At 58.1% G+C, this 12,707-nt stretch overlaps 2 protein-coding genes across 3 annotated transcripts in view; one reads left to right on the top strand and one right to left on the bottom strand.

Moving 5' to 3' along the window:
• Lama5 (laminin subunit alpha 5) overlaps positions 1-7,826 on the top strand; it is a 51,512-nt gene extending 43,686 nt beyond the window's left edge. The window contains exons 54-79 of the mRNA XM_008843240.3: positions 100-216; positions 398-552; positions 824-965; positions 1,070-1,172; positions 1,490-1,600; positions 2,397-2,576; positions 2,650-2,798; positions 2,881-3,057; positions 3,144-3,280; positions 3,366-3,519; positions 3,658-3,791; positions 3,865-4,027; positions 4,157-4,279; positions 4,356-4,504; positions 4,586-4,862; positions 4,972-5,102; positions 5,205-5,372; positions 5,461-5,575; positions 5,665-5,810; positions 5,883-6,075; positions 6,153-6,317; positions 6,410-6,563; positions 6,648-6,781; positions 6,866-6,956; positions 7,091-7,210; positions 7,347-7,826. Coding sequence (XP_008841462.1) covers positions 100-216; positions 398-552; positions 824-965; positions 1,070-1,172; positions 1,490-1,600; positions 2,397-2,576; positions 2,650-2,798; positions 2,881-3,057; positions 3,144-3,280; positions 3,366-3,519; positions 3,658-3,791; positions 3,865-4,027; positions 4,157-4,279; positions 4,356-4,504; positions 4,586-4,862; positions 4,972-5,102; positions 5,205-5,372; positions 5,461-5,575; positions 5,665-5,810; positions 5,883-6,075; positions 6,153-6,317; positions 6,410-6,563; positions 6,648-6,781; positions 6,866-6,956; positions 7,091-7,210; positions 7,347-7,618 — 3,960 coding nt within the window. The 3' untranslated portion in view covers positions 7,619-7,826. The remainder of the gene's footprint in view (positions 1-99; positions 217-397; positions 553-823; positions 966-1,069; positions 1,173-1,489; positions 1,601-2,396; positions 2,577-2,649; positions 2,799-2,880; positions 3,058-3,143; positions 3,281-3,365; positions 3,520-3,657; positions 3,792-3,864; positions 4,028-4,156; positions 4,280-4,355; positions 4,505-4,585; positions 4,863-4,971; positions 5,103-5,204; positions 5,373-5,460; positions 5,576-5,664; positions 5,811-5,882; positions 6,076-6,152; positions 6,318-6,409; positions 6,564-6,647; positions 6,782-6,865; positions 6,957-7,090; positions 7,211-7,346) is intronic.
• Positions 7,827-8,098: 272 nt separating this feature from the next.
• Adrm1 (adhesion regulating molecule 1) lies at positions 8,099-12,691 on the bottom strand. Of its 2 annotated transcripts, none has more exons than XM_029568446.1 (9): positions 12,370-12,691; positions 11,632-11,748; positions 10,470-10,593; positions 10,117-10,203; positions 9,467-9,548; positions 9,034-9,266; positions 8,692-8,792; positions 8,452-8,554; positions 8,099-8,327 (listed from the first exon to the last, which is right to left on the bottom strand). In XM_029568446.1, exons 1-9 carry the CDS (start codon positions 12,580-12,582, stop codon positions 8,221-8,223), a joined length of 1,167 nt encoding a protein of 388 aa, XP_029424306.1. In that variant the 5' UTR covers positions 12,583-12,691; the 3' UTR covers positions 8,099-8,220. The 2 variants fall into 2 exon arrangements, with proteins under 2 accessions (XP_029424306.1, XP_008841461.1); XM_008843239.3 differs by having other exon boundaries at positions 8,692-8,849; positions 12,370-12,686.
• Positions 12,692-12,707: the final 16 nt, after the last annotated feature.

Here is a 12,707-nt window from a genome sequence, read left to right as displayed (position 1 = left end):
CCCCTGCCCTCCCTCCTGTCCTTCCTGCCTTATGGTGCTTAGGCTCTCATGACATTCTTTATCCCACCACCACCACCACCACCAATACTTTGCCCTCAGCAACGGAAGCAGGAGCTGTCCCAGGACAATGCCACCCTAGAGGGCACTCTTCGGGCTGCCAGCCGCACCCTTGGCCATGCCTCTGAGCTTCTGCAGGGCATGAACCAGGCTAAGGAGGTGAGTACCGCCCCATCACCTCACTCATTTCTTGCCAGGTCCCTCCAGAGCCTCTGGCTACTGCTGGCTAATGGACTCACTAGACTCTGCTTCACACAAAGCACCATCCTATCCTGGAGTTTCTGGAGACTGGTAAACCAGAGTTGTGAGGAGTCTTATTAAACCCATTCTCCCATCTCAGGACCTGGAGCACTTGGCGGCCAGCCTGGATGGGGCCCGGGCCCCCTTGCTGAAGAAGATGCAGGCTTTATCTCCAGCCAGCACCAAGGTGGACTTGGTGGAGGCCGCGGAGGCCCATGCTCAGCAGCTGGACCAGCTGGCGAGGAACCTGTCTGGGTATGTGGCACCTGCAGGGGTGCAACTTGGGCCCCCGTATGTATTTGTGCCAGGATGTCATGACTGGTCTGGGAGGGCTTCTAGAGGGAAAAGCCATCATTCCCAGAGGAGCCAAGCTTTTGCCAGCCCCACAGGAAGCCAGGGCCCAAACTGGCAGAAAAGAGCAGAATCTAGAGGGGTCAGGCACAAAGACCCCTCGACCAGGCCACCCAGGCTGTGGCATCCAGAACCTCCCACCACAACCTCCATGATCCTCCTTCTCTCCTGGCAGCATCATCTTTGGTATCAACCAGGACCGCTTCATCCAGAGGGCTGTGGAAGCCGCCAACGCCTACAGTAGCATTCTGCGGGCTGTGCAGGCTGCCGAGGGCGCCGCGGGCCAGGCCCTTCAGCAAGCCAGCCGCACGTGGGAGGTAAGAGCCTGAGCGCCTGCAGGAACCCTGAGTGTCTGTAGGCTTGCTCCGCCTTTCCCTGCGATGTAAACGGCTCTGTGTGAACAGCTCCTGCTCTTCCACAGACAGTAGTGCGGCGAGGCCTGGCGATCCGAGCCCGGGAGCTGCTGGCCAATAGTAGTGCCCTGGAGGAGGATGCCCGTAGGCACCAGAACAGGCTAGGCTTCGGTGAGTGTCAGGGTGCTCTGGCTTCTGGGACATGTTCATATGACTTTGGGGTGGTCAAGGTGCGGTTTAAGGTGGGAATCAGGCTCTGGAAGTGCCTGCCCTGTATAGCTTCTGTTCCATGGTTTTACCCCTGGGGGGCCCCCCTGCTACGACCTTCTACCTGTCTTGGTGGTGCGCCATCGGAACACAGTCAGAAAGGGATGAAGCTCAGGGCCTCTGTTTGGTGTCTGTCCATCTATGGGCCAGGAGGCCTGGATGAAAATCTTTGTCACTGAGGTTTTCTCCCTCCTCCTCTTCCTCCGTCACCACCACCACAGCTCAGAATCGCCTGCAGACTGCAGGGACCCAGCTCCGTGATGTCTGGGCCAAGAAGGATCAGCTGGCATCCCGAATCCAGGAAGTACAAGCCATGCTGGCCATGGACACAGGTGTGTGGCTTATCTCTGCTCTCACCATCAGTCCTTTGTCCCCCGTAGGGCCCTGTGGAAGTGTACACATTCGCACCTGTGGCTGATGAGTTCCTGCTATGGTCAGTATAGCTCAGAAGGTTACCACGGTGAGGAGCACAGAGCCAAACACTGTGACCTAGGCCCGTCATAGGCACACTGGGAATACGCCTCTGTCCTGGGGCATAGGCAGCCAACACAGTGGGTCCCCAGGGACTCGATATGGAGGAGCAGTTTGCAAAAGAGTGCTCTGGACAGTAGTGAAGGCATGGGGTGGTAGCAGGTTGGATAGGTTTCAGAATGAGGGTTGGATCATGTCCAGGAGAGTCCCTGGGCTCATGAGGATGATTTCCTGGGAGAAACCTGCTGGTCAGGAAGCACAGAGTGGAGTTAATATGGCTGCAGCTGTGGACCAGAGAGGCCTTGGTGGTGAAGACCTTGACTGCCTGTCCCTCTCGGCTGACAGTGTGGTCTGACCTGGTTATCTAGGGCTCCCTGTAGCCTTGGAAATGACCCAGGCAAGTTTGAACTGAACTTTGGAGGATGGGCAAGAAGGGTGGGAGTTGACAGTGGCCCGGGTGGGAGGGTTACAGGGTCAAGGAGAGGTTTCTGGGTAGGGAGCCAAGTGTTGGTTTTGACTGCATTGAGCTGCTGGTATGGATCTTACAATGTCCATTGGGGTGGGGGTCTCATTGCTGGTGGGGTAGAGGAGCTGGGGACATGAAGCCAGAAAGGTCCTCACCTGGCTCCTGCTGAGCATGGCCTCCCTCCACTGCAGGTGAGACCAGCGAGAAGATCGCTCATGCCAAAGCTGTGGCAGCCGAAGCCCGCGACACAGCTGCCCGTGTGCAGTCCCAGCTTCAGAGCATGCAGGCCAATGTGGAGCGGTGGCGGGGCCAGCTGGGGGGCCTGCGGGGCCAGGACCTGAGCCAGGTGGAGCGTGATGCAAGTAATTCGGGTGAGCCAGGTGATCCTCACAGTCCTCTGGGCCGGGCTACAGGAGACAAGGCTCTTAGCCCCTTCCCCCACAGCGTCCACCCTGGAGAAGACGCTGCCACAGCTGCTGGCCAAGCTGACCAATCTAGAAAACCGTGGAGTGCATAATGCCAGCCTAGCCTTGTCTGCTAACATTGGCCGTGTGCGGAAGCTCATTGCCCAAGCCCGGGGGGCCGCCAACAAGGTGGGTACTGTCCCACCTTAGGGATGTGGTAGGGATGGTGGGACTTGGGAAGCTGGTGAACTCTCGTGTGCTGTACTCCCAGGTCAAGGTGTCCATGAAGTTCAACGGGCATTCAGGGGTGCAGTTGCGCACCCCACGGGACCTTCCTGACCTTGCCGCCTACACTGCCCTTAAGTTCTACCTGCAGAGCCCAGTGCCGGCACCTGAGCCCGGCGAGAACACTGGGGATCGCTTTGTTTTATACATGGGCAGCCGCCAGGTACCAGGCAGGACGTGCTGAGCAGCAAGTGGGAGTGGGTGGTTCTGGATAACCCCCATCCCAACTGTTCTCTGACATCACCACAGGCCACTGGGGACTACATGGGTGTGTCTCTGCGGAACCAGAAGGTGCACTGGATCTACCGACTGGGCGAGGGTGGCCCCACAGATCTCAGCATTGATGAGAACATTGGGGAGCAGTTTGCAGCCATCAGCATTGACAGGTGGGGAGCTCTTGGAGAGGGCCGTGCGGGCACCTTGCAGCTGACAGGCCCCTGTTCATTCCTCGCCCCTCACCTCTGTCCATAGGACTCTCCAGTTTGGCCACATGTCCGTCACAGTGGAGAAGCAGATGGTTCATGAGATTAAGGGGGACACGGTGGCCCCGGGAATGGAGGGGCTACTCAACCTGCACCCTGATGACTTCGTCTTCTACGTGGGAGGGTATCCCAGCAACTTCACGGTGAGCCTGGCCTAGCCACAGGGTCTTCTTGGAGTGGGAAGTACTGCCTGTCTTGACCTGGGTGTTTGACTTCAGGTCATGTTCCTGAAGTCTGAGCTTGGGTGGGGAGGTACCCTGACCATGCACTGTAACCCACAGCCCCCTGCACCCCTCCAATTCCCTGGCTACCTGGGCTGCATTGAGATGGACACGCTGAACGAGAAGGTCATCAGTCTCTACAATTTTGAGCAGACCTTCCAGCTGAATACCGCAGCAGACAAGCCTTGTGCTCGGTAGGTAAGGCCCAGTTCCCCCATTCCCTACTCCACTACTGCCCTCCACTGACTGGAAGACTCTGGTCTGCAGCTCCAAGTCCACTGGTGACCCATGGCTCACGGATGGCTCCTACCTGGATGGCAGTGGCTTTGCCCAGATCAGCTTCGAGAAGCAGATGAGCCACACAAAGCGCTTTGACCAGGAGCTGCGGCTTGTGTCCTACAACGGGATCATCTTCTTTCTCAAGCGGGAGGCATGACTGTGCCCCACCCTGACCTGCCCCTTCCTCCATTCTGGCCGTGCCCTATTCTAGCCCTGCCCTGTGTCCCTCCCCATTCTGGCCCTGCCCTAGGCTGACCCTGCTCCTGCTTTGTCCTTGCAGAGCCAGTTCCTGTGCCTGGCAGTTCAGAAAGGAACTCTTGTGCTCCTTTATGACTTTGGCTCAGGCCTGAAGGAGGCCATCCCGTTGCAGCCCCCACAGCCCCTGACAGCAGTCAGCAAGGCGGTAAGGCAAGGGGCCTGGGAACAAGAGGGCCAGCAGGGACCTCACTTGTCTAAGACCTGCTGCCCATCCCCTACAGATCCAGGTGTTCCTATTGGCTGGCAGCCGCAAGCGTGTGCTGGTACGCGTGGAGAGGGTCACCATGTTCAGTGTGGAGGAGGACAACTTGCTGGACTCGGCTGATGCCTACTTTTTGGGAGGTGTGCCACCTGAGCAGCTTCCCCCAAGGTGAGTATAAACCCAGGGGCATGTACGGGGCTGGTTGCCCCCAGGGCAGCCACTCAAGACCTGACCCGGGTCCCCCCACAGCCTACGGCGGCTCTTCCCCTCCGGAGGCTCTATCCGTGGCTGCATCAAGGGCATTAAGGCTCTGGGCAAGTACGTGGACCTCAAACGGCTAAACACCACGGGCATCAGCTCTGGCTGCACCGCTGACCTTCTGTTGGAACGCACTGTGACTTTCCATGGCCACGGCTTCCTGTCCCTGGCACTCCCTGACGTGGCACCCTTCACCAGCAGTGTCTACTCCGGCTTTGGCTTCCGTGGCACCCAGGACAACAGCCTGTTGTACTACGGTGCCTCCCCGGTGAGCTGGCCGCAGTTTGGTTCTGCGGTACTCACAGTTTGGGCCTAAGGGGCTGCAGGGATGAATCTGGGCTTTTGGCCTGACCAGCTGACATGGCTACTGTCTCTAGGGTGGGGTATGCCAGGTGTCCCTCCAGCAGGGCCACGTGACTCTCCAGCTTATGGGGACAAAGGTGGAAACAGAAGAGGTCTTCACTGACGGCGCCCCCCACTATGTTGCCTTCTATAGCAATGTCTCAGGGTAAGCGCTGCCCAGCTGGCCTCTGGATGCTGAGGGAGTAGGGAGGTGTATCATTATGGAGGGATGCACAGGGCTGGGAAACAGTGTCCTCCCACGTCCCAGGGTCTGGCTGTACGTGGATGACAAGCTGCAGAAAAGGTCACACGAGGAGTCATCCTCCATGCTCCTGCCGAGGCCCGAGGGACCCCCACAACTTCTCCTGGGAGGTCTGCCTCAGTCGGGCACTTTCAGCAACTTCAGTGGCTGCATCACCAATGTTTTCGTGCAGCGGTGAGCTGGTGGGCATCAGGAGTAGGGTCCCGGCTCGCCCTCCTCTAGCTGCTGACACAGCCGCCCCCCTTCCCCTTGCCTCCCATAGGCTTCGGGGGCCACAGCATGTGTTTGACCTACAACAGAATACAGGCAGTACCAACGTGAGCATAGGCTGTATGCTGGCCTCACTCAACCAGACCACAGGGGCCACGGCTCAGAAGGTGGGGTGCCCAGGGTGCTGTGTGGGCAGACCTTGGGTAGATAAAGATCCGCTCCCAAGCAAACGGCCCCTGCGTCGTGTGTGTGTTAGGCCTCCCGCCGCAGTCGCCAACCCAGCCAGGACCCTGTCTGCACGCCAGCCCATCATCTCAGGACCATCCAGGAAGCATACCAGTTTGGAGGTCCCCTGCCCAGTTACCTGCAGTTTGTGGGTGTCTCTCCCTCCCACAGGAATTGGTAAGGCTGGCCAGGCTGGACTGGGGTGGGCTTGGAAGTGCTGCTCAGGCTGATGTCCTGCTTGGCTTCCAGGCGCCACTTCTCGATGCTGGTCCGCCCACGTGCTCCCCAGGGCCTCTTGTTCTTTGCTGCACCCCTGACCAGCAGCAGCCCTTCGCTAGTCCTCTTTCTGAGTCATGGACACTTTGTTGCACAGACAGAAGGCCCTGGGCCCCAGCTCAGGGTCCAGAGCCTCCAGCGCTCACAGGCTGGCCAATGGCACAAGGTAAGAGGTTAAGGAGAGAGGATGTGATAGGCAGGGCACTGGAAACATCCCCTGACCTGCATTCTTCCCACCCCTAGGTGTCTGTGCGCTGGGAGACGCATCGGGTCCGGCTCACGGTGGATGGCAGCCAGACCTGGAGCCAGGAGGCACCCCGCTATCGAGCCCATAGGATGGAGGGACCCCAGCTCCACACCATTTTTGTGGGAGGCCTCCCATCCAGAAATCACAGCTCCAAGCTCCCTGTGAGAGTCATGCTGCCCCCACCCCGGTCCTTGGCGCAGATGGCCGCCTTCCTCGGCAGCCTGGCCTGACCCCAGCCATCTGCTCCTCACAGGTGTCCGTGGGGTTCAGCGGCTGTGTGAAGAAACTGCAGCTGGACAGGCAGCCCCTGGCAGGCCCCACTCAAGGGGTGGGGGTCACACCCTGCATCTCGGGGCCCCTGGAGGACGGTCTGTTCTTTCCAGGCAGTGAGGGAGTCGTCACACTAGGTGTGTAAGGCAGGGGAGGTCATGTGGGTAGGAAGGGCTCTGGGCAAAGGCTAGACCTCTCCCATCACGGCCCCCCCTCAACAGAGCTCCCAGAGACCAAGCTGTCTAGTGTGAGCCTGGAGCTGGAGGTCCGGCCCCTGGCAGCTGCTGGCCTCATCTTCCACCTGGGCCAGGCCCAGGGCCCTCCCTACTTGCAGTTGCAGGTGTTCATGGAGCAGGTAAGCGAGGCCATGGTGCCGGGCAAGTGGCCTCCCACCCTTATGGCCCCCAGCAGGGCAGAGCCTGACTGTCTTCTATCTTAGGTCCTGCTGCGGGCAGATGATGGGGCAGGGCAGTTCTCCACGTGGGTGATGCACCCCATGCTCTGTGATGGGCAGTGGCACCGAATGGCAGGCAAGTCACCCCTTCTCTTCTGTAGAGCAGGGAGCAGGAATAATCAGGTGGGGTGTGGCTCTGGGGTAGCAGCAGCCCCTGCGGCTAGGACAGACTGCCTGGCTGGCTGGGGGACACGAGAATCTGCTCCACAGTGATCAAGCGTAAGAACATGCTCCGGCTGGAGGTGGATACACAGAGCAACCATACCATGGGCCCTGTGCCAGTGGCCTCGGCTGACACTCGGGCACCTCTGCACCTTGGGGGCCTACCTGGTGAGTGAGGACTGCCCCTTGGGGACTAGACTCTGGGATGATCCTACCCCACAGAGGGGCAGGAGAGACTGGGTATCTGATGCAGAGGACCCAGCAGCCACCACAATCTGTTCCTCTCTGCCCACTCTACCTTCAGAAGCCGTGACTGCTCAGCCAGAGTCCCCTGCCTATCGTGGCTGCATGAGGAAACTGATGGTGGATGGGAACCCCGCCCCCATGACTGCCTCTGTGGGAGTCCAGGGGGCAGTAGGGGCTAGTGGCTGTCCCTCTGGGGAACTAGCACTAGTTCCCGCTCACTCTGCAGCCCTTCCCACAGGCCAGGGCAAGGCGCGGAAGCAGTGGCGGCGCGAGGGGTCCAGGCTTCAGCCCCTCGGCCCTGTTGTCACCCTCCCTCTGCTCCGGCACTGAGGTCCCCTACACCTTTGTTCTCTGTCTAGCCTCTTAGCTTTGATGGGTGACAACTCATTTCTGGAAATAGTTTATGTCTTTTTAGCTGAAAGGACATTGCAGAATAGGTCTTTATATATTTATACTTTGTACTTCTTGCCCACCAACTTTTAGTACTGAGATCTGTAAAATCACTGGCTCCTTGAAAATTAAAAAGTAACTTGTTTAACTGAGTGTGTTGAGTGTGTAAGAGAAAGTGAGGCAGAGGCAGGCGGATCTCTCGTGAGTTCCGGGACAGCTGGGGCTACAGGGAGACCCTGTCTCAAAAAGCCAAAAAAAAAAAACACCCAGAAAGCGATAACCATGCTAAGTACAGGGCTGCCCTCGAGTGGGGTGTGGACCCCAGGGTGGCAACACTGGCCCTATGCCCCTTCCTCACTAGCTACCATCCTAGCTCCCCGCACTACAAACGGCCGCCACACACCAGGGACAAGACCAGAGTTGGCAGGTAAAAGAAAGGACTTTATTAGTGAGGTGGGTCAGGAGGGGATGCAATGGATCACAATTGCCACTACGGAGTCACACGGCTAAGAATTCCAATTCAGGGAAGGACAGCAAATAATTTAATCTAGACTCATATCTTCCTCCTCGTCCTTCTTGTCCTTCGAGTCGCCCTCCTTCGGCTCTGATTTGGCATTGTTCTGCATGGCTTTGGCAAAGGCTTCCACATCTAAAACAGCCACAGCAGGACCACTGAGTCCTGGGCAGGGGTCCTACCCAAAAGAGACGGCCACCAGTGTGCCACACACCACCAAAGGGACAGTTCTGGTCACAGGGGAGGGTCGGGCACTCACCGCCCTTGTTGGCGGCCTCCACAGCCTCTGCGGGAAGGCCGAACTGGCACATGAGGGGTCCAAGTTGTCCTGAGGCCAAGGCCGCGCTGAACATGCCCAGGGCCTGCAAGGAAGAGCCACGGGTAGACCCGAGTGCCACGAGTACCAGGCCCACCCACAAGAGCCTGGGAACCTCTGTAGTCAGTGCCTGTGGGCACACATGCTGCAGGTCTCTTGGGGAGATAGGGACACAGTACAAACCTGTTGGAATTGGGGCGAGGTCAACGTGTTCTGGATCTCATCTGCAGTCTGGGGCAGAGATTCCCCAGAGGGCAGGTAGGGCAGCAGGCGCTCCTGGACGTCTGCATTGGCAAGGATGGGAGCCATGATCTCTGGTGTCAGCACACTGGCCAGATCCACTAGGACACAAGCAATGTGGCCATCAGTGCCCTGACGCCAGCCCAGCAGACTGCAAGCCTGGTGGTACAGGTGGGTTCAAGGGGGCAAGGGTGGCTCAGCACCACAGGCACATGCAGGCTCCATGCCTCAGCCAGTGCATGGACAGCAGCCCCTTTACCCCCAAGAAGCACCAGCAGGTCTTACCTTGCTGGCTGCCTCCTGGCCCGGCGGGCACATTCATAGTTGCCAGGATGCTCTGGAGGTCACTCAGCTGGATGGGCTGGGTTGGGCTGGCTGCTGTGCTGGTTCCATTACCTGAGCTGGGTGCGGGACTTGGGCTGGTTGCTGAGGCAGCTGCTGGGGCAGAAGGGGCTGGGGTGGCGCGAGTGGAAGAGGTGGTAGAGGATGGGGTGACGGCTGCTGACTGGCTCCGGGAGCTGGGAAAAGCGAGCAAGGGCTGGAGTGGCTAGGCCCCGTGCTTCAAGGATTCACCGCACAGGTTTGGGGACTACCCCTGGCAACCAGCTCAGCCATAATGGGGACCCCTCTACCCTACCTCCTACGTGGGGTCTCTTGAAAGGGGAATGCAATGGCTGGTGATGGTGCCCGGTGCCCGTGTAGGGCTCTGGGGGCTCACCTGGATGAAGAGCTGCTTGCCGGAGGCCCACTGCTCCCCAGCAAGCTGGCCAGACCTGGCCCAGTGAGGGCCCCAAGCCCACCTAAAGGAGCAAAGAGATGTGTGTGACGACACCGTCAGGTCCAGCCTACCTGACCCTTGTCCTTAGGCCAGAAGAGCTGGCATTCAATACCAAGGCCAAGAGACTAGCAGGGAGGGTACTAACAAGGTAGGCCCCAGGAAGCTGAGGCAACTACTTGCACCTGCATTCCAGAAGCTACTCCACTGAGCCAGGTCATTTCCACCCCAACCCCTTACATTCTCAGGAGTAGTTAAAACTCAGTCTATATCCTGGTTCATAGACTAGTGGTTCTAAGTGTCTAGAAAGTTGCTGTACACCACGACCTGCTGTAAGTAACCTGACCAAACAACTCAGGCAAGAGCCCCAAGCTTATTCTTTGGCCCTGTTCCAGGTGACCGATGCCCTCAGGTACCAAACTGAGGTCCTTCCTACCCACCCAGCATGGACAAGTGCCTTCCTGAAGGGGAGTGGCACAGGGACACAAGGACACGGATTGGCTCAGATCCCAAACCCAGAAGTTGAAGGAAACCCTGGGTCTCCAAGCACTGAGAGGTGCTGTGTGGGGAAGCCAGGAACAGCAGGGTGTTACCCAGTCCTCCAAGGCCGGCTGGTCCGATGAGCTGCATGAGCTGGCTGTGACTCATGTTCCCCAGCAGGCTTTGTAGGCCGCCCTCACCTGAAGAACATGGGAAATCAGACATGGATGTGCAGTGGCCATGATGAGGACCTAGACCCTCCTGGGCACTATACTGCTGGCTGGGGCAAGCAACTGGCCTGGCCCCACCCCAGAGGCCATTTGCAAACAGTCTCTGGAAGGAAGCAGCAGGGACCAGGCACATCTTGTGTGGTGAAGACAGGTATGGGGGAAGAGAACCAGAACCTGCCTGAGAGTCTGGCAGCTCCCAAAGAACACCACCCCTCACAGGTGTAGGTGATCATTACCGCCCAGTGCGGAAAGTTCATGGCCGCCACTTCCACTTGCGCCCAGCGTCCCAGGCATTGGGGGGTTGTTCAGACACTCGTTGACTTTCCTGCAATGCTCCTCATCCTGGTCAGTCTTGGGCTCCTGCCAGGAACGACACAGCTTGCACAAGGAGCTGTCTCAAGCCTGCTGGCTTCTCACCATCCACATAGCCATCCATCCTGACCTGACCCACATGGGGACCTGAGAAGCCAAGCCACTTGCAAACACCCCCATAGCACCAAAGAGACAGGACCCAGCCTGAGCGCTTAACAGGTACAGTCCTGCCAGACTATGCAATCATCACTTCACGGGAAGGCTGCACCATCTTTCAGGGTACAGCTCTTCCTTGGCTGTAGAGGTAGTAAACCCACCCCTACATCCGGCTACCTGAGGAATGGCTGGCCCCATAGCACCACCCCCAGAACCGCAGGACACAGCATCTGTGTAGTCGCAGCGCTCATTACAAGAGCACAATTAAGACAAATAGAGGTGATGAACGTCTAGTGACAATACTCAGCAGAACTTGGAGAAACACTACAGGGCAACCTCTCCATCTGTGTTTACAAGGTTTGTTGACACAGTCAGGAGCCCACTGTCCTCGGCTGCTTTCTGGGTCCTTGGGCTCAGGTGACCAAAACATGGACCTTCCTCCCTGGCATTTTACAGATTAAACAGCTACAGATTAAACATTTTACAGATTAAACCCCTTCAGTGCAGAAGGACCACAGCAATCACTGTCTACACTGCAAATGTGTGCTCCGCCACATTGAGCTTCTGACCCTACACTGTGCCTGTAGATCTGGCATATCATTGTAACACTGTGTAACAGTACAAGAAATGGAAACATGCCCAGTAAGATGAGGGGAAAGAGGGAGCTGATACACGAAGGTCTCCAGAAAACACTGTGCACACAACACACTGCACAGGAGAGGTTGGGGAGGGCACTGAGGGAGACCCCCTAGGGGTGTCACCTCTGCTGTAGGGACTAGGGGCAGTGGGAGATGAGGGAACCAGAAAATCCACCTGTAGATGACTCCATGGGCAGAGCTAGTGCTCAGATACGAGCCACCCACACAGACCACAACTCCACCAGGCCCTCCAAGTCAGCACCAACTGTAGTGGAGGAGCCCTCCCACATACCTGCATCCAAAAGAAAAGCCGCTTGGACCCCGCCTTAAACTTGAGCACGTAGACCCTCCCGCTAGGGCACTGCGGCACCCGCTTGAACTCACAGTCATCAGGGAAAATAATCAAGTCCTGCAAGACAAGGACAGTCAGCCTCCACACACATGCCACCAAGAGTCCTTCTGGAAACTCACTGGACCCAAGTCTAACAGAGCCAGGGCCCGAGGGTTCACAGCCACCACCATGAAGGGCAGACCCCTAGTGAGGACACAGAGGGGCCCCGGGGTGGTAGAGCAGAAAAGGTGTGCCCGGATGACTTTAACAGAAGCATTCTGGGAGCTGTGTTCCAAGAGGAGGCGAAAGGGTAACTCTGGCTGCTTGCTCCCAAGTTTAACAAAGAACAGGATGGGTCCGAGGGACAAAGAGACTAAAGTGGTCTCTTCACTCAGTACCACTAGCTGCGGCAAACCTCTGGTCTTTACATTCCTCCACCGCCGGGCACCTAACACTGAAAGTTTAAAGGAGGCCTGAGGAAGGTGCTGCGGGCTGACTGTCATCATGCAAACAACTCATCCATCATTCTGCTAACATCTTAAGGGCCACGGTCACTACGGGACACTTGGCTCCAGACGTGGGGAGCAGCCTGCCAAGCTTGGACCTGGGGCAATACCTGCACCAGTCAGCTGAGGCCCCCACATTCCCACCAACTCGCCCCAAACCTCTGCTGGTCGTGTCCGCGGAAAAGACACTCACGTCCTCCACGGTCCCAGACGTCCTGTCTTTCCAGCAGAAGTGGATCAGGGAGTCGTCCGTCTGCTGGATGTACACGAGCCCTTTCCGCTTATCTGGGGTCACTGTCGTCCCTTTTAATGACATTTTTCCTGCCCGGAACTCCACCAGATACTTGGTGGAGGAGCCCCGCGAGCCGGGCACCAGGCTGGGGAACAGGGCACCTGAAGTCGTCATCCTGGAAGGGCAGAAGGCCCGGCGAGTTCGGTCGCGTGCGCTCAGACCCTGCGGAGCGGCCCCGAGCCAGGCCTGGGGACCGCGCGCCAGGTCCGCGGAAGGGCGCGGGGTGGGCCAGGCCCGCG

This window comes from Nannospalax galili, unplaced genomic scaffold (genome assembly GCF_000622305.1).
Source record: "Nannospalax galili isolate Female #2095 unplaced genomic scaffold, S.galili_v1.0 scaffold160, whole genome shotgun sequence".
Classification (NCBI taxonomy): Eukaryota; Metazoa; Chordata; class Mammalia; order Rodentia; family Spalacidae; genus Nannospalax; species Nannospalax galili.
This window is presented reverse-complemented; position numbering and strand designations above follow the sequence as displayed.

Bases quoted from the DNA above. Each gene is read 5' to 3' on its own strand.
- Adrm1 (XM_008843239.3), bottom strand. From the start codon at position 12,582: ATGACGACTTCAGGTGCCCTGTTCCCCAGCCTGGTGCCCGGCTCGCGG. The intron at 10,594-11,631 runs GTATGTGGGAGG...CGTTCCTGGCAG, and splicing joins GGCTTTTCTTTTGGATGCAG to GAGCCCAAGACTGACCAGGA. The intron at 8,555-8,691 runs GTTTGTACTGTG...TCTTCCTTGCAG, and splicing joins CCTCGCCCCAATTCCAACAG to GCCCTGGGCATGTTCAGCGC.